The sequence below is a fragment of the Hydra vulgaris genome, chromosome 12 (genome assembly GCF_038396675.1).
Source record: "Hydra vulgaris chromosome 12, alternate assembly HydraT2T_AEP".
NCBI lineage: Eukaryota > Metazoa > Cnidaria > Hydrozoa > Anthoathecata > Hydridae > Hydra > Hydra vulgaris.
The window spans coordinates 6732058-6753962 of record NC_088931.1 but is presented as its reverse complement, the minus strand read 5'-3'; the positions used below and the strand labels follow the sequence as shown (position 1 = coordinate 6753962).

Sequence of the window (21905 nt, the reverse complement as noted above, 5' to 3'; positions counted from 1 at the left end):
AAAGGCCACATTACTAAAAAATGCAATATCTGAGTCCTTATTTGTAACAATACTTTGTTTATTAGCCAATGTGTTAAATACCACAGTCTCTTTAAGTGAAGCTCTTCAAAAAAAATTATTGGATAAGGAATATGCCAAAGGTATTCTTAAACGTACCATTAAGGTATTAAATAAAAGACGACAGAATGAAGAAAACTTTAATACTATATTTATGACTGCATCAAAGTTACTAGAAGACTTAGGTTCAAAAATCAAGATTCTACGAATTACAGGAAAACAAATTAATCGTGAAAACCTCAATACCAATGATCCTCTAACTTACTATAGAGTCAATGTTTATTTACCGTTACTTGATAGCATACTACTAGATTTACAGCTCAGATTTTCTGATGAAACCTTTTGAATTAAATATAACTCTTTTGAATTAAATGTAGCAATACCTAGAAATTTATTAAATAAAACAAAGACAAAGTTAACAGCATCCATAACTAATATACTGAGTTTAATGAATGGGCTGCCCAACATAAATATTGTTGATGAGAATGTCCAATTAATGAAAGTTTTTTTCAGAATTTGAACTTTGGGAGCTAAAATGGAAAGCAGTCAAAAAGCAACAAGACCTATCTGAATGTGTGCTGGAAGCATACAAGTAATGTGATGATAATGTCTTCCCTTTAATTAAATGAATTTTGCAACTGCTTTGCACCCCTCCTGTTTGTGTTGCTTTGGGAGAATAAAGTTTCTCAGTTTTTAAAAGAATTTAAAACTTGGTTAAGGTCCAATATATGACAAGATTGATTAAATGGCCTAGCTATGATGCATATCATAGCTAAGCCTATCAGAGATTGCATCATAAATATCAAAAAGATTATTGATAGTTTAGCATCTTCGAAAACTAGAAAGCTCAATTTTTCATTGTAGTTTGTTAATTTTTTTAATGTTTTTATTGAAAAAAAAATATACTAAAGATATTATTTTGTCTCTTGCTGCATTGCTGCACATTACAGACAGGGCCAGATCTATCTATAGGCAGACAAGACTGCAGCCTGTGCACAATGATTTTAGTGAGCTCGATTTTTAAATAGAGTATCATGGAAAAAAAATTGTGGTATTTAGGATTGTTTAGGGCCCCAAAAACTTTTCTGCCTAGAGTCTCGATGCCCTGTCTAAGATGCAGATACAAAGACTTTTTAGTAAATCAAGAAGGAACTTGAATCTACTATAATTGCATTGACTATAATACAAATTTTTGGTCAATGCAATAATAGTAGATGACTTTTGTACTAAAAAAAGATTTGAACCTAAAACTCAACATACTTTTAATAAGAAACAAAACTCAAAAAAAAAAAAAAAAACACAAAAAATTATGGTAATAAATGTGAAATGTAACAAAAAAAAATAAATACATGAAGCTTTCTGCTTATCTCTGAAAGTTCCACATGAAGCAATTTTGTTTGATCAACACCAAAAAAAGAATCCTATATATAAAAGGAAAGCAAATATGAATATAAAAAAATAAATAATAATATATTAAGCAATAAATATATATATATATATATATATATATATATATATATATATATATATATATATATATATATATATATATATATATATATATATATATATATATTAGGGTGCATTGAAAAACAGAATTTTTTTAAAATTGCCTTGTAATAGCTCTAAATATATGCTATATAATAAAATATCACTGAATTAACAAAAAGTTTCGAAATCAAAATATTTTTAGAGTTGCCTCTAGACCCTTGAACATTTTAGGGCCCCTAATATTCTGGGAAAAAAAAATTCTTCAAAAGTAGATCAACCTGGTACTCAAAAGAAGTGAAATTTTATAAAAAGTTTGAAATTAATAATTGTTTTATAAAAAAACTTAAAAAAAAAAAATATATTAAAAAACCTGTAAAAATGCACTTTATTTATTTTTAGTTGAAAAACCATAGTTATTATGCAATGAAATTCAAAATAATAATTTTTACATAAAACAAATATTATTTTCAAACATTTTATAAAATTTTGCTTCTTTTGAGAACCAGGTTCATCTACTTTTGAAGAATTTTTTTTTCCCAGAATATTAGGGGCCCTAAAATGTTCAAGGGACTAGAGGCAACTCTAAAAATATTTTAATTTCGAAATTTTTTGTTAATTCAGTGATATTTTATTATATAGCATATATTTAGAGCTATTACAAGGCAATTTTAATAAAATTCTGTTTTTCAATGCACCCTAATATATATAAATATATATACATATATATATATATATATATATATATATATATATATATATATATATATATATATATATATATATATATATATATATATATATTTATATATATGCTAAATTAAATTTTGATTTCATAAAAATTATAATTTAGTTTTATTGTTAATAAAAAAATAAAATAAAAAAAAAATAAAAACGATATTTGATAATTCAATAATACTTTTAGGAATGGAGATAATTATGTGTCAAATGAGGACCTTGTTTCATAAGAATGTTAACTTATGTTTTATGAATTTGAAAAAATTTGATACATGTTAAATTCACTTAATGTAATTCATAAATTACTAGAATTTGTCTAATAAATGACTTGGTAAAGCACTTCATAACAAGAAAAAAAAATGCATGCGTTAACAGGTTTTTACCTGCTATTTTTTATATGGTGAAAATTGCATAAATCTCAAAATATTGAAAAATGAATGAATATATTTTTCCCATGAGATCAATTAATTTCAACTTTTGAGGTTGAAATAAAAAAGATTGAAATAAAATGGTAATAATTTTAAATAAGAAAATTTTTAAGACTGTTAAACAATTCAACCGCTTATTTAAAACTAATAAGAAAAGTGCTGGATATATTATATTTGAAATCAAAATATATTAATGGAAGATTTTGCTGTAAAGGATCTTTTCATACATCTTTTTTTTGCAAAGTGTAATTTGAAGCTTTTTTTTATTAAAGTGCATCAATCATTTACCTTAAATTACTTATAAATTAACATTAAATATCTCAATTGGAGTTATTTTTTTAACTTATAAGATTTATATGCTTTTTAACTTATGATAAGATTTTTATATTTTCAATGAAATTAACAAAACATAAAACAAAATTTTATATTAACAAACTTAATAAATTATGGCCTTTTTTTATTTAGATTAAAAACATAAATATATGTTATTTTAACAATGCATTATATATTATAAAGAAATATTTAAAAATTTCCTGAAGTTTATAACTTGTTAAGCATTGTCTAATGTTGTGAGCAATTGTTGCATACTTATAACTAGTTAATCATTATTACAATTATTATTTTACCATTGATGATTGAAGCACCAAATGATGAAGACTATAAGATAACAAATTTTATTAAGTTTTATGAAATGAAAAAATTCTTTAATACGTAGCCACTTATAAAATGTGACTTAATTAAATACTGTTTTAAAATATTTTTTGCAAAAACTATTTTTGAATTGAACCTATATTTCTAAAAATTCAAACCAAATGAAGAAGATTTTATATCATCAAGCAGATGGAGTTCAAAATTATAGCAAAAAAAAAAGTACTGAAACAAAAATTACAATTTTCAATGATAACTAATTTCAAATGATTTGAAATGAAAAAGGCATAACATAATCAGATTCATTCTTTTTTTTCATAGATGTCACACAAGTGCAAAAAGATGTCACACAAGTGCAAAAAGATGTCACACAAGTGCAAAAAGATGTCACACAAGTGCAAAAAGATGTCACACAAGTGCAAAAAGATGTCACACAAGCGCAAAAAGATGTCACACAAGATGTCACACAAGTGCAAAAAGATGTCACACAAGCGCAAAAAGATGTCCCACAAGTGCAAAAAGATGTCACACAAAATGTCACACAAGATTTCACACAAGTGCAAAAAGATGTCACACAAGATGTCACACAAGTGCAAAAAGATGTCACACAAGATGTCACACAAGTGCAAAAAGATGTCACACAAGTGCAAAAAGATGTCACACAAGTGCAAAAAGATGTCACACAAGATGTCACACAAGTGCAAAAAGATGTCACACAAGTGCAAAAAGATGTCACACAAGATGTCACACAAGTGCAAAAAGATGTCACACAAGTGCAAAAAGATGTCACACAAGATGTCACACAAGTGCAAAAAGATGTCACACAAGTGCAAAAAAAATAGCTATAAAAATCACTTGTAAATTTAGTAAAAATGCAAATTTGACTAGAGCATACAACACAACATGAAAGTTGTCAACTGCCTAGATGTTTATCTAATCTCCTGGAAAACATTTTCAAACCTTATTTCGAACTTGATGATAAATTAAATTACATCTGTGCTGACGAACAGATACCACACTCAGTTGAACCTCGAGTGTCTGCAATTTTGCCTTGTAAAGAAATATTTCAAAATCTTTTTGTTAAATAAAGCCTTATTAAAATATGGTTATAAAAGTAGTCTTTCAACTTCACATTTTAATAATACAACCTTTAATCAAAGAAACTGCAACTGCTTTAATATAAAAAACATTTTACTTAAATACAAAATTTTTTTCTTATTTTTTTTTAAAGAATGCATAAAGATTTGAATAAAAGGAATGAGATTATTTAAAAGGGGAGAAATCAATTCCTTATTTATCAATTTGATACTGATGATTGTGAAGATATTTACTCTCTTAATTGACTCCAGAACTCAATCCATTGTTAATTTGTATATTTAACAGATTTTTTATTTCTTAATTAAAAATTCTTTTTTTAAATGTTTTTTACCACTTTTCTAAATATATCACATAATTCACATATATATCACAAAATAAATTCAAAACTCTCTATATTTAGGGTGATGAAATACTTTTTTTTATGTAGGAGAGCACTGCAACAAATTAAGTTTAATAAGTTTCAGCTCTGTGCTCGCCTACAAAAAAAATAGAGTACTTAGGTCAGCCTACCCATATTTAATATAAAATATTTTAATTTGAAAGTCACAAAACATTTATAAAAATTCCGAGCATGATGAATGCCAAAGTTCAATTAAAAATTATCCAAAAGTTTTTATGTTCTATGTTAGAGGTTCATGAGCCTACAATAAAACATGTTTATATACAGTAAAAATTTAATGTGCTGTTTCAAAACTACTACACTACTAATATACTATCATTACATCTTTAACAATCATCTAAACAAACCCATAACAACATGACTCCGCAAAAATGAAAAGTATTTATTGCTGTATAAGTATTCTAAACGACAAAATACATATTGACATGTTGGTCCACATTACCCCAACTTACTATAAAAAACTGTGATTTTTCTGTTTTAAAGCTAATTATCTAACATCTTTTCTTCCAAATAAAATATTTTTTGTGTTGGACCCAATTTTAATAACTTTTTTCAAATTTTGATATTTTTGATAAAAATCTCTTTTTAAATTAATGCACCATTTTGAATCAAAAATACACTTAAGAAATTGCCTAGTTAGCTGATACTTCAAATTTTGAGAGCTGATTTTACCACATAAATAAGAACTCTAACTAATTTTTACAAAATATACCTCAGTGAAATCTTCTTCTCTGTTGCCTAAATGAATGAGAAGTTAAAATATTTTTTTATAACTAATAAGACCTTTTTATTTTAAAAATTATAAAAGTGTCGGTATACTGCAATCTATATCAGAAATCTCTTTCAACTTTGCTTGTCTCTCTTTTAGGTACTGTTGTTTATATTCTTTAAAAAACATTGAATTTTCTTTTTTCCTCATAAAATCATCACTGCTCATTTTATTCTTATTAAAATTTATCTAAATAAAGTTAATTGTATTGAAACATAAACAGAATGCAACACTCATGCAATATATATGTAATATAACAAAAGTTAATTTGATTTGATTAATATGCAAAATAATAATTATTTATCATCATTGATAATTTGTCAAAATTGTGAGTCTTTTACCTTGACAGATATACCACTATAATACCCATACAAACAGCTCTAATAATATATTTGTATATGATAAAAGTTTCTAGTTTTGAATTATTTCCTGAAACACTACAAAGGTTTAAGGTCCTTCAGAATTATATGTAATAAAAAGGATAGCCATTTTCAAAAAGGATAGCCATTTTTTAACTTTTCTTAATTAAGCTTTTGCATTGAGCTATAAAATTACCAAAAAAATAGATTAAATAAAGTTAAAATACTAAATCTATTTTTTCTTACTAATTTTAATTTTTTACTTAATTATATTTAAGGTTTATTTTCAGTTATTCCATAGTTTCCATTTTTTTGAACTTTTGAATTATTAAAATATGTAAATGTTATAAATTAAATCTTAAAATACCACAGAATTTTTAAAATTTTTCTCCTAGATCTACTTATTTGATCAACTAAAAACTCAATTGACTCAAAAATTATTTAGCTCAAAAAATAAACTGTTTTTTACTTGTTGTTGGAATCATAATTATTTTAATGTTAGTTAAGACAATTTTGTATCGACATATCTTTTTTTATTTAAGTTTTTACAATACTTACTGATAAAAATTTTCTAACTCAAAGTTTTGAAATACCTAAATTTTTAAAGTAATATTTTAAAGAAATATACAAATAATATTCTTTAGTTGTATATTTCCTAAAACTTAAAAAACAGTCATACTCAATAGAATCTAGTGAGAGATATTTTATGATTCTCTAATACTAAATAGATCAAAAACGCAATTTATTTCCAAAAATTGGATCTTCAGTTTGGTTTTAAAAGCAAATATACAATTTGGTTTTATGGTTACAATTGATTTTCAAACACGAAACTAACAATATAAATATTAAAACATAAATTAAATAAATATTTTTACATAAATCTAAACTTAAAAAATAAATATTTTAATAATAATTAAAAGATGTAAAGCAATAATGTAAATCACTAGTGATATAACACAAACAGATATATCACTAGTGATATAACACAAACAGATAATTTGCTTAAAGCAAAAAATACATATTTGCTTTTATAAGTTTATGAGATAAAACTGACAATAAAAAGATAAACCATTGTAATCACTTTATGATTCCCAATAACTCTAATAAAGTTGATATTCCAGAACTACTTAATTACAACAACAACTCATCAATTAAGTTATATACGAAAAAAGTTTTAATTGTGATCACCATAACAACTATTTGTGGTAATTAAATACAACAAGTTTTAACTTCAGGTTAATAAAATAATTTTTTTCCAAGAAAAATAAATCAAAAAATAACATTTAAATATGCCTTTTCCATAAATATTTTAACTAAAAAAATTTTTATAACAATAATTAGACTGCATCTGAATTAATCATTTTTAATTTTTTTGAATTTTATTGTTTTTAATTTATTCTTCACTTGCTCTTGATTCTTTGCCATCACATGCAACTATTTTAACTTTATCAACTTTGACTGCATCACCAACTTCTCGAAAAGTCACATTATTCAAAACAAAAGTCCAAACATTGTCACAAAATCGGTATGTATTTAGACGACCTTTAAAATTAATCCTGTTTTTGACCTTTGTTGCAAGTGCATTGTTTATTGCTTTATCAAACTGTAAAAGAACTTGTAAAGCTAATTGTGGAGTAATTTGCTGTGACTGAATCAACTCATCTAAACTTTCCTGCAGACTGTTTCCCAATGTTGTATTGCGATAAAGTTGGTAACTCATACTTTCTAAGAAAAATTTGTTAGATTAGTTCTTTTTTTGATATGATTATGATAATCAAAAAATTCAATTTGAACTAAATATCAATTCTATTCTAAATATCAATAATATTAATGTAATATTTATACTATAGTGTTAAAGGTATTTATATTTCATAAAAAATATATATTGATTGAATATATAAATATATATACAACCCTCAGAATTAGGGTCGGCATTCGGCAATGCTGACCTAACTGCTAACCTGAAAGTATTTGAGGTCGGCAAAAAATTGCCAACCTTGTTTCTATGTTTTATGGGTAAACCATTGTATCAAATAATTTTTGCTGACCTGATGCCGACTTCAAAAAGATTGAGGTAGGCAAATTATTGCCGACCTCATTTTTCCTAATTCTGAGGGATATATATATATATATATATATATATATATATATATATATATATATATATACAACAATTTGAGATCTAACAGTTTGAGATTGACATCAGATCAGCAAAAAAACTTGACACAAAGGGGTTACCATAAAACATAGAAATAAGTTAGGCAAATTTTTGCTGATCTTAAACACTTTGAGGTCAGCATTGCCGAATGCCGACCCTAATTTCAAGGGCTAATATATATATATATATATATATATATATATATATATATATATATATATATATATATATATATATATATATATATATATATATATATGTATATACAACCCGTAGATGTTGTCCGAAAGTTTTTTCCATATTTTGTTGACAAAAAGTAAAAATTAAAATACAAGACCGGAATTATTTTTTTTATTAATTGATAGACTGCCTGCCCCAACCAAACCCTCAGTCAATGTAGCAACACTCCCTTGCGGGTCAGGCTAAAAGATAGTAGATGTAGCAGCACTCCCTTGCGGGTCAGGCTATTTGTCAGTCGATGTAGCAGCACTCCCTTGCGAGTCAGGCTATTTGTCAGTCGATGTAGCAGCACTCCCTTGCGAGTCAGGCTATAAGATATTCGATGTAGCAACACTCCGCGCATGATTTACAGTAAAAAAAAATAAAAATAAAAACATTTTATTAAAAAAATTAAAAATAAAAACATTTTATTAAAAAAAATAAAAACATTGCTTATATTGTTAAAAACATTCAGAATGTTTTTAAAACATTCTGGTCAATTAAATTTGCGTTTTTGTGGTTTTTTTAAAAAACGATTTATTTGTAATTAAATTAATGGTTTTTACTTTCGTCCAACACGTAAATGTTGGACGAAAGTCAAAAGTAATTAAAAGTGACGTATGTGTTGGCATAAGAATCACTTTTTTCCTTCCGCTCTTCCCAAAGACAACAAACTATAGATCTATATATATATATATATATATATATATATATATATATATATATATATATATATATATATATATATATATATATATATATATATATATATATATATATATATATTATAGAATTGTCTTGTAAAATATAAATACTTGGTCAAAAAGTATTTAAAATACAAATATAAAATACATTCAAGCAAAAGTTTACAATCCTTTTAAATATTTTGCATCATAAGTTTTCTACAAACTCGTTGAACCTCTACTTATATTGGTTTGAAATGACATAATTTTAAATCATTCATGATTTGGGGGAGCTTTAAATCATCATATGCATAATTCCATTGAGTCTTCCCTGGTTTCCTCAATGAAACTTTAGTAATATTCTCCACAGCATCAGATGCTTGTGCGCTTCAGTTGACAAATGACCTATTTGCACCGATTGTATTGTTGTTTGTAGTTTATAAATAAATCGTTAGCAAATAGTTAAACTCAATATTAGTTGATAACCAAATCCACTACAAAACGTTTTTGCGGGGACACCTTTCTTGTGCAAACTAGCATCTTTCAGACCTCTTTTTGTAACATTTCTTTCTATTTAAATTTTTTTTATTTTTAATAAAAAAAAATACTTTCAAAAAACTAAATACAATTTAGTTTTTTTTTTAAAAAATTTTAATATTTTGTATTCAGAAAGACATTGAAAATGCAAAATACATAAAAAATTGTATTTAGAATACAAATAATAACTACTTTTAGTGAAAAATACAAAATTCAAATATATATATATATATATATATATATATATATATATATATATATATATATATATATATATATATATATATATATATATATATATATTATATTGATATAATATGATATTATCATATTAATATAATCTAAGCTTAACTTATGGCGTTTACAATAACATACTCATAAAGCAATTTTTCTGATTTAATATAAAAGAAAACAATAATGTTTATATTTATTTATAGTAACAGCAATTAAAAAGTAGTATTACGAATTAATAAAAGTAAGATAGTCGAAAATCTAACAATAAACATAAAACCATAAATAGCTTCAACATAAAATTATATTAGTGAAAATATTTTTTCATGAATACTTTGCATCTTTTTTTTATGAATAAAATAATTTCTACATTTATTACTTATTTCTACATAATATAAAAAAAATAAGTAAATAAAAATCTCAAATGTAATCGTAATATATTACAATTTTAAATTTGATTAAAAAATTTCTGATATCGCATTTTTGTAAAATACGGCTACAGCACTTTTTTATAACCAATAGATTTAGCTATATGAGAATATTATTCTGAAGCGGTACAACCCGATTCGTATCATTTTACCGGTATTTGGAGAAGCCGCATTCACCTTTTGTCAAATAATATACCGACCGTTCATATACTTTTTCCTTACATGTGACCTAATCTGGAAGAAGGGGCCTTGAACGGGAAAAGTTGTTTTGAGATACAGCGTGTTTTAGTCATATAACCCACATAAGGTTGTATGACTAAAACCCACATAAGGTTATATGACTAAAACGTTATTCTACAGTGAACAGAAAAAGGTTCTGTTCACTGTAGAATAACGTTGCCAGATTTAATAGGCTATGTATTCATGCGCTATTATGACCCAAAACTCAAGAATAGTATAGCAGTAGTAAAATAAATTAGACCAGAAAAAAGAACCTTGAGTGGAAAACTGGTCTTTAAAATATTTTTTAGTTTAATAATAACTATAAGTGGTTGATTCTTATAACAAGATAACTATAAATTATAATTATAAATTAATTATATTTTATCAGTAACATTACAGGTAGTCATTCGACTTCTTCTTGGTTATTGATTCATCATAGATGGTATAGAAAATCATAGTTATTATTTTACAACGTTTCAGTCGATGTAAGTATTATAAAATCATTTAAAATACCATAAAGTTATAAATTAAGTTGCAAAGTTTGTTTCTAAAATAATGTAAGAACTGAATTATTATTTTTTATCAAAATAATTGCAGTCACATTGACATACGGTGTAATTTTTACAGAACTCCATACTCGTGTCTATAAGTCTTGTGGTTATTAATTTTTTAAATTACCTACTTTCATCCTATTAATTATAGTAACAATAATTGTTATGGATGATTGATTAAACTGTTATAAAGTTATTGGTAAGGTTAGGGGCTCCGGTTAGGGTTAGGGAACATTGTTTATAGGTCTGGCCCAAATTAACTATAACTTAACAAACTGAAGTTTGTAGTAGTAGCCTATAGATTTTAGAAAGTTATTTTATCAAAATAATTTCTTTCACTACTTTTACCTCTGTAATTACTGAAATTAATAACATTTTGTTTATAATAATTATTCTGCTTTGATAAATTAGTACAAAACATAATTTTGAAATAACTATAATAATAATTGTTATAAATCTGTGACATCTTTTAGAAAATGAAGGTACGAATGTCAAAACTCTTGAACAATGCAAGTGGCTGTAATAATTTCTCATCTTCCGAGTTACAGATGATGAGCGAATACTTTAAAAACTCGGATTCGGATAGATCATCAAGCTCCGATGTTAAAACGGATAAGTGCAATAATAATATACTCAATGATGAAGATTGTGATACTCAAAAACTAGAAGAGACTGTTTCAAAAAAGAAGGCTGTTGTACAGCTATCATCTCTTAGTCTCGATATCATGCAAGCGTCGTCTCCTAGTCTCAATAATATTATCATGCAACCGTCATCTCCTAGTCTCGATATCATGCAACCGTCGTCTCATAGTCTTGATATCAAGCCAAATTTTGGACCAACATTTGAAGGCGAGACCAATATAGTCAGTGATGAAATGTTAGCAGAAATTATGAGGTTTCAATGCAACTGCAAACATGGCATGGCATCTCAGCAAATCTTACAGCAAAAACTCTCATGTATAGAGCTTGACTACTATAATTAACCAGATGTTACTGGCTAAAATTGATGTAGTTTGTTCTGATTCTAATGAAACACATAAACGAAAAGATAAAAATGCAGAAAGGTAGCGTGCAAGATGCAAATTTGTTTTCCACGGACAAAAAGTGTGCCAGACATTATTTTTATTTGTACACAATATTGGCAAGAATCAAATCAATTGAGCCTGGGAGCAATGTTGCGTTTGAATGACGAAGATCATTTAAAGCTATTAAAATCATTTTACAAGCATCTTTTTTTTTTTCCTATTCTTTTTTCTTTTATTTTTTAGGTCCCCAAGAAGACCTAAGGGTCTTGTCACAGAGCACCGCGGAAGTGCTTCCTTACCGTGACGCAAAAATATTTCCAGAGCTCGTTTCGAACCTGAATCTGATCCATGCAGAAAATGAAAGGAAGGAAAACAAAAGGAAAATTATAGATTCTAAAAATAATGTTCCACTAAATCTAAAACTTGAAAGACATAAACCAAACTCGTTTGATGAATTCACTTATTATTCGTTTGATTATGCACAACAGGTGCATATTTTATCGAATTCTGAACAAATGAGTGCCTTGTATTTTTTGATACCATACAAAGTTGGTATTTTTGATATACAGTGTGATTCAATTTCAAAGCAAATGAATTACTTAATACCTGAGCGTGCTGTGACCGGTAAAGGAGCAAATTAGGTTGTTAGTTACTTACATGACTTTTTATTTGAGTACGGTTTGGAGGAATCAAATGTTTTCTTTCATAGTGACAATTGTTGTGCCCAGAACAAGAATAATATATTGATGAGTTACTTTGGATGGCGTATATTGGCCAATCTGCATCAGAATATTACAAAGAGTTTCTTACCGGTTGGGCATACTAAATTCTCACCAGACTTAGCTTTTGGGGTATTGAAGGCAAAATTTCGCTGTTCAAACATTAACAATCTTGACAAACTCACCAAAGTTGTGGTAGACTCGACTCCAGATTCAAAGTTGAATAAAGCAAAACCTGTGTCAGACAGGGCCTGGAATATTAAAGCTTTGGCGTTCGATTGGCAATCGTTTTTTTTGAGAAAAGAAGTTTAAGATTATCCGAATATAAACCAGTATCATAAGTTTCACTTTAGCTATGAATTTCCTGGAAAGGTCAGACTTTACCTGTCATCATTTTTTTTAACTTATACTGAACATGATATTTGTTGTATATACAACAAATATCATGTTCAGTATAAGTTAAAAATGTTATATGTTGAGTATAACAACAATACAGTTATGAACTGTATTGCTGTTATACTGAACATGATATTTGAACGTCAAAACTATCTATACAACAGTATCAGACAATTTGTGGACGAAAATTATAAAGATTTACTATGCCTAAAACCTCAGACAAATGCAGATTCGAACGATCTTGCTATGGAAAATGACACTCTACCAGTAGAACGTCAGAAAAATCTTGTTCGTGCTCCACCAAAATGTGGATTTTGTGGGGATGTTGAACATAGAAATAGTATAATAAGTGGAAAGTTTACCTGCCCAAAACGTACAGAGTAATACATTAAAGTTAAATTGAGCTTTACGTTAAACTTTCAACACAAAAATAAAGAAATAAATTTTTTTTTTTTTTCAATTTTTTGTATTTTTTTTAATTTTAAAAATAAATATTTTAAAATAAATGTTTTATTTTTATTACCAACTTTTACTTATTTTGAAGGTTTTCTTTAAAAATATATTTATTATAAATTAAATATAATTTACATTTTATTTTTGACAAATCGAGGTTTACTACAACTCTCTGCGGCATTGTAAGAGCAAGACGCATGCTGAGCCACTTTTAAAAAATTTGAAAGTATTAAATGTAAATCAAATCAATATATTCCAAAATTTGTTATTTATGCTCAAATATAAACATGGACTTGTTCCTTCTTACTTTTCAAAGAATTTCTTCCAAAATAGCAAAAATAGATACCATACTAGAGGAACTGGAAGCTTCAACGTACCTTTTAAAAAAACTAATCTCGCGCTTTTCCATTTCGTACCGTGGTCCTTGTCTATATAACAAATTAATATCCAAAAATATTCAACTGCAAAAATCGAATAACTTAAATACTCTGAAAACGTTATTAAAAGATCTCATTTTAAACATTAACAACTTTATGAATTTTTATTAACCCCAAAGCATTTAAAACTATGTATAAAACGAACTTATATATATATATATATACTGTTATTATGTATATATATATATACTGTTATAATCAGTCAGGGACTCAAAGAAGGTAAGGATGATGCGTTTATCATTACAACCTTTTCATAGAGTCCCTTTAGTCACTCATTAAAAAAACACTTTAATTTCTAAAATAAAATAAAAATTCAATAAAACAAAGCTTTTTTTTTTTTTTTTTTTAGTCTTAAAAGTTGAAAACTATTAAAACAAGTGAGAAGAAAAAAAAGAAGAAAAAAAATTAAAAATCTGAAAACAAATACTGTAAACTATAATATATATGTCAGGAATTAAGAAGATGCATTTTAGTTTGCCGTTTAAATAATGAAATGCTTTTAAGGTCTTTAGTATTTTTACTTTGGAAGTGATTCCATATTGATAGACCACGGTTTGTAATCACAGTAAATTTAATTGTAATTTTGTAAATTTGACATGTTATCTGAATGTTTCCCAGCAAGTTATGTCATTGATAATGAAACGTTGGCGAGAGAAAGGTGATGATAAGGTTACAACTCCTGCTACAGATCGAACGATAAGACACGTGTTGAAGAATCCAATGATATCTTCCTCAGCTTTAGCAAGTCAAATGCCACACAGAGTTAGTGCAAGAACCGTTCAACGACGTTTAAGCGACACTTTTAATCTAAAAGTGTACCGACCTGCACAAAAACTGCTGGTATCGAAGAAGAACGTTCGTAATTCAAACATTGCACTAGTGAATTGTGAAATGAAGTAATGTTTAGTGACGAAAGTAACATAAAATTGTTTTCTGCATCACCAAGATATGTTTACCGTCCTGCCAATAAAAGACTTGATTTATAATTGTGCATACGAACTGTTAAACATGCAGCATACTTGATGGTATGGGGTTGCTTCTCAGCGTCCGGCCGAGGTTCCCTCTACTTTCTCCCACAAAATACCACTATGAATGCACAGAAATATATTGACACATGAAAAACTTTTGACAGTTATGAAGATTCACAAATGCTTCAGTGAAAAACTAGCATCGTGATCATAGAGTTGAGGATCTAGGTCCTTGGCCGGGGCAGATCCCAGACCTCAAAGCCATCGAAAACCTGTGGTATATAATGAAACTAAAGATTGACAAAGAGAAACTATCAAATTTAGATAATCTTTGTGCCATCATTACACGTGTGTGGTGCACAGCCATAGCTGTTGATGTTTGTAAAAAATCTCGTAAATTCTATACCTGCGAGAATTGCTGAAGTAGTTAAGAATAAGGGTCAGTGTAGTAGATATTAGTGGTATGTAAAACTGAACTATATTACTGTTTAGTAATTTTAAACAATGTTTTGATAAATTGTGAGATGTGTTAGAGACACTGTCTATTTAAACTTAGACTTTGTTGAAATAACACGAGTACAACAGACTTTTGGCCACAAGAATATAAATTTTAAAATAAGAAATAAGAAAGATGTATACTAGAATATTACCATTAAAATAAGATCGTCTCAATAAATAGATAATACAATAAAAAAACGAAATAAAATAAACAAGCAAACAAAAGAAGAACGGAAAAGAAAATAACAATTATTGCAGGGGATGTGAAATCGGAATCCGTAGTCTAAGAGTCTCTGTTATTCCTCGGAGCCAGGAGTCCCGCCCGCCATCAAAATTATTAAGATTCCGGGACTTAAAGATTTTTTTTAGTTTTACATCAGCATTTAAACATTTCTTAACGAACTCTTATCAACTTCTATAAGTTTATTAATTTAATTTGTTCAGCCAACAGTTACGTAACTTTAACCAGTTAGCTGTCAGTGTACACCAAAGGGTTTTTTTTTTTTTTCAATTTTTATTTTAGGTGCCCCAAGAAGTCCTAACGGTCTTGTCACAGAGCACCGCGGAAGTGCATTTAACCAGGAAGTTCACGCCTCCTTCCTTACCGTGACGCGAAAATTTTGTCCAGAGCTCGTTTCGAACCTGGATCTTCTGCTTATAAAGCAAGCGCTCTAACCGCTGCGCCACGGCCGCACGAGGCAGTGGTTTTGTACACCGCAAGGTTGCGGTGTACAAAACCGTAAAGGTTTTGTACACCGCAAATGCTTTCGTCAGGCTTACAATTATAAAAAATAGTCCAGTCTTCCATGGGAGATCATGAACTTTTCATCGCAACTTAATACAACAACAGTCTTTTAAAATTGATCTTTTATATTTTAATTATTAAAACTTACAAAAAAAAATATCAAAAAAACAAAACCCCGAGACATGCTTTCACCAGTAGTGAAACAACCCACTCCTTTTTGCTTGACATGATGGTAAACTCTAATTGATTAAGTTTCTTCTTTTACTTTTTATTTTTACCAGCGGTATTTTTTACTTCCTGTTCCTTCTTATCTTTCTTTTACTCTAAAATATTTTTTAATGGCGAACCAGTAGTTAGGAATTTTTTTTTTCTTAAGCATTCTCAGTTTTTCTTTTTTTGTCAAATTAGGTACAAAGATAAAATTTGAATAATTTATCAGTTAAAATTAAATGTGTAAAAAGTTTGAAACATTAATGCACTTACGTCCATGTGTTGACACTTTAGACGTTCGAAATTACCCCACTAAGATTGTTTGTTATTTCCCTACGGACACATACAATTCAAATATGATTAATCTATTGAGATTATATTAGAATAACTAAAATATAATACGTGTTAAAAACTCTTTCATTATGCAACAACAAAAGGAGTGGTTTATACTTATAGTAGCTGCAACAGGAATGTTTCTCAAGAAAAATATTACATGAAATTATCAGAAAAGGTTAAGAACAGTTTATCGTGAACAACTTCATTACACTACTGCACGTCTGGAACTGATCATGGGACCCCCTCTCAACAGGTAAAAATATATTTTCAAATATATTTTTCTATTATGCCGTTTTGACCATGTTTAGAGTTAACCCGTGTTTGCCATTACCCTATTCTAGCCTAATTTTTTTGTTTACTTTTACATATTAAGTTGAGAAGATTATAGCTTCATGTTTTTTAGTTAATTTAGTAGTTTACACACTTGGTAAAAGTTTTAGTACTATTGATCTCTAATCACGTCTAAATGAAGAACGTTTTTTAATTTTATTTAAAACATTTTGATGCAAACCGACTAAGCAAAATCTTAAAGATGTTTAAAAAGAGGCTTTATAAAAGCCTTTAATTCTGTAGAAACAAAAAAAAATTTGAAGAAATTTATTTTTAAACAAAAGGAGAATTAGTCGTATTAAACAAAACAAAATTTCATTTATTTCATTTCATTTAAGATTTAAGTTATAGATTGTCAAAGATGTAGTTTTTACAAACATTTTCGATTTAAGTTTTACTATGTCGTCTTAACTACGTTGAGTAAAACTGTACCACGATTTTAAACGATTTTAGGCTTTGTTCTCCCGCCAGCTTTGTTCTCCCTCCAGCTAATCTATTATACCTCCTTGCATAGACTAGTTTCGGGATTAAAACAAGAAATCACTCCTCATAACATTTTGTAAAAAGCTAAAGTTAAATTTAAGTTTGAAAATAATCCAAAATTAAAGTTAAACAAAAACTTACAATGGAGGTTTTGATTGGCGTTGTTTGCGCTAGATGGCAGTGATCCATCACCAGTGATGGCAGTGATCCTAAATTTGAAATTAAAATTATATTTGCTTATGTTAGTAAATAAATTGTCTGGGCAACTTTTATAAAGATCACATTCTAATAACCAATTACTCAATTAAAGCGCATAGTGCTAAAAGTAATTAAGTCACAAAATAAATATTTTGAGAAAATATGCTCAAACATATAACTTTTAAAAATAAGCATATAAAATAATTGATATAAAATATTTTCCAGGCACTGGAAAATATTTTAAATCAATTATTTTATAGGGCATTTTTTAGGGGCCCCATTTTTTGGTGGAGAATAAAAAATAAAAATGAAAGTTATGCAAATATTTGTAATGCAATATTATAAAATATCAACAGACTGGTATAACTTTTGGGTCGCATATTTGGAATTATGATGAAACAGGTTTTTCAGGTGATCAAGGCAAAGCAACCGTAGTGTGTCGAAAAGGGACAAGACGTGCATTTAACTTACTGGCAACAATGAAAAAATTTATTATACTGTAAACAATTGTTGCAACGTTGATGGGCATTTTGCATCATCATTTGTGATATACAAAGCCAAAAGAAACTTTCGTCTTGACTGGGCAAGAGATGGTCCAGTTGGCACCAAATATTCAATTTCAAAATCAGGTTGGATGGAGCACGATACGTTTTTTGAATGGCTGAAAGAAGTATTTATAGCTAAAACTGAGCGAATTGGTGGTATTCATATTTTAGTACTAGATGGGCATACAAATCATATAACTTTGGAAGCGGTATCGCTATGCAAAAAGCATAATATAATCTTAATTTGTCTACCAGCGCATTCTTCACATATTCTACAACCATTGGATAGAGGTGTTTATTGTCATGTCAAGCAAGTAAGAAAGAAATTCTTAAAAAGTATTACAAAGACTAAAAATGTAAGAATTTAGATAAACAAAATTTTCCACCGTTGCTTAAACTGCTCTACGAGAGTGGTAAATGTTTTACACGCTTGCATGCAATCGCTGGTTTCCAGTACACTGGCTTATTTCCACTTAATAAAAACAACATAAATTATAAGGCATTAGCAATCACACAAACATTTAATCCACCTTCATCAAATTTAACAGCCTCCGCAGCACCTACACCATCTTGTTCAGGCACATCTTTATTATTTTCAACAGCCGCTGCAGCACCTACTCCAACTACACACCGACTACCATCTTTCTCAACTACACCAGCTTCAAGTTTTTAAAGGTATCAAGCATGTGTTGAGCGTTGCAAAAGCAGTATTGAGATAGAGTTGAAGAAGTTTTTTCAAGCCAGAAATCAATCGCATGTTAAGAAATTGAAGCAGTGTTACATGTCAAAACTTGGCGGAAAATGTATTACCGAAGAAAATGTGATCGAGTTCCTCCAACAAAAAGTACCAGAAGGTAAACGATTAAAAGTTGCAAAATGCAAAAAGTGTAGAGTACAGTTACACACAGAAATGTTGCAATGCGAGAATTCGATGGATAGGGAACGGTTGTGCAAAGAAACATGTTTACCAAAGAAATGTAGTTGGAACTAAATTTTTTTGTTGCAAAAAAACTTCAATATACTTTCTTAATATTTTTTTATATATTTCTTAAATATAAGTTGAGTTAAAAAAGTAATAAAAAAAAATTTAATTTAAAAAATTCAATGTTTTCTCATGTGTGCGGTTTTATCAGAATGTCGCCTAAAACCCACACAATTTTTTATTCTTTACATTTAATATTTTTGATAATTTTATAATTATTTTTTAACATATATTTATATTAACTTATGTAGTTTTTTATTAACTATCTAATTAAAAAAAAATGAAAAATAAAAAAGTTATTTAATTTTTAGTGCGGTTTGACCCGGTTTTACTCTAAATACAAAGAAACGTTTGCATACAAAAAAAGTGGATTTATAAAAAACAGGCAGGGGCTCAAAGAAGATATGGATGACTAAAGTCACCACAATTTTTTCATAGAGCCCCTATGTGGGCTTTCAAATAAAATAAGATAGGTTAACGGTTAAAGTTTGCATAAATATTTACATTAAATCAAGAAAGTAAATAATATCAATATAGTTTTAGCAATAGTCATTTAAATATACTGGCAACTCTGTTAAATATCAAAATAGCCACAAAGTAAACAAGTAAAAAACTAAGAATAATGGAATTCGATTTTCATTTCGAAAAATCAAGAAATTTATTCATCTAATTTAAAAATTTCATCTTTTATTACAAACCTAAAGGAATTTAACGATTTTACCGTATTTAATTTTTTTGTTTTTTGAATAGTGTTCCAGAGTTTTTGTCCACGTTATGATATTCCATATTCAGAATACTTACTACTAATTCTCGGCAATTTACAAATATTCCATTAGTTTATTCTAAGAGAATACTTTTTGTTTACATTTTTCGTAAATTTATCATTAAAGTTTTTTGGAATCAAGCTGTTGTTACATTTATACATAAAATTAGGTGTTGGCATGGCCTACTGTTATTATACGGCCTGATTTGTTGCATTTTCCGTAAAAAATTAAGAGGCCAGTTTTTTTACGGCAAATGTTTATTTTATTAAAATGGTCGAGGAATACCTGAGATTATCATTATGTAATTACATTGTGCTATACAATATTTTTCGCTAACTGATTCCCTGTTTCAGTATATTCCAATAACATATAAAATACTGAAATAGGCTTTCAAATAGCTATGTATCAAAATGCTACTAAAACAAACTTACATATTGCAAAGACTACTTACAACTCTTATCAGGAAATAAAAAAAAGGTTTATAATTTTATATGTATTAAGGATTTGAGAAAAAATCTTTTATTAGCACTAGCTGTCAGTTCTTTATCTTTTTTTAAACTTTTTACCTGATCTTTTCTTACAGAATCTGTAGTTTCTTTTTGTAAATTATTATGAAAATTATTAATGACAATTCGAGATCCATATTCCCATTCTTGGTGATTCTCGCATGTAAAATCAACATTGCTATGATAAATCTTAAAAATTAGTTCTGCTAAACTTTTAGTTGATAAAGAATAACTGCAATGTTTGATTAGAAATTTTGAGGAGAAATAATATCTAGAATACTTAAAAGATGACAAATAAAATCAGACAAGGATTGACTTGGACATGTAAGTCCACCTCTGGATAATATTTTCAGATATTCGTTATTAAGAACATCTTGGTCTGTAGAAACCAAGAAATTTTTAACCACAAGATAGACATTTAAATCTTTTTTTCAATTTTTTAGCGATGTAGTAATGTTGTGATAAGACCATGAGAAGTTAGTTTGGTTAAAGTAAAATATTCACATGTCGACCAAATTTCAATCCAATTTGAAATTTCTCTATAAAATGTGGGTTTTTTATCTCTTTTTACTGCAGCATTGCTGAGCTGATTGGATGTATTAAACATCTGCTTTGAATTAAGTGTGATAAATAACTTATGAAACAATGATAAAAACTGTGCTGCATCATTTCTTTCAGGAAAATAACTTAGTATCGCAGCTGTAGTTGTTTCATCAAGAATCGCTAATGCAAGGTCTTTTTCATAAACTTTATGAAATAAATCCCAAGTAATAAAACCAGCTGGAGCTTCAACTTTGTCTCTGAAGATATCAAACGAAAAAGAAGGAAAAACAAATTTTTTTTCATTCATCAAGTTATTTCTAACATTTTTTATTAAATGGATTATATCATACAACAGATATGTTTTTAAAACTCCAATATATATTTTCTTCACCAATATAATAATTCCTACTTTGATATTGGGCTGCTTTTTGCAGATACATTTCATCCACAAGAAGCACACAATCACTTGATACACAAAGTTTTTGTAACAAAACTGTTATAGCTTTATACGCATTTATATCATTTATATTTTAAGGAAGTTGTTCTAACAATAACTTATAAGACTGTGCTAAAGTGTGACGTAAAATTAGTACATAACGTATAATGGATGCAGAATATGGAGGTCTGCCTTGAGGAGAATAGTATCTAATTTCATTTAACTCTGTCAAAATTGAATTCATACCATTGGCTTTATTTCTAATATAGACAGGAAAATTTTCTAACATACTACAGTTTGATAAATTGCAATTATGA

At 27.7% G+C, this 21905-nt stretch overlaps 2 protein-coding genes across 3 annotated transcripts in view; both read right to left on the bottom strand.

The window, feature by feature from the left end:
- LOC100214287 (coiled-coil domain-containing protein 138) overlaps positions 1-5842 on the bottom strand; it is a 46072-nt gene extending 40230 nt beyond the window's left edge. For both annotated transcript variants that reach the window (XR_010642100.1, XM_065811376.1), the window contains exons 1-3: positions 5677-5842; positions 5570-5595; positions 1407-1478 (exon numbers count right to left, since the gene is read on the bottom strand). Coding sequence is in view for 1 of the 2 variants with exons in the window: in XM_065811376.1 (XP_065667448.1) it covers positions 1407-1478; positions 5570-5595; positions 5677-5794 (216 nt within the window). In the remaining variant the exon portion in view is untranslated. The remainder of the gene's footprint in view (positions 1-1406; positions 1479-5569; positions 5596-5676) is intronic.
- Positions 5843-7378: 1536 nt separating this feature from the next.
- Positions 7379-7705, bottom strand: LOC105843819 (transcription initiation factor IIA subunit 2). The gene has a single exon (XM_065811540.1). It carries the CDS (start codon positions 7703-7705, stop codon positions 7379-7381), a length of 327 nt encoding a protein of 108 aa, XP_065667612.1.
- Between the last annotated feature and the right edge of the window lie 14200 nt (positions 7706-21905).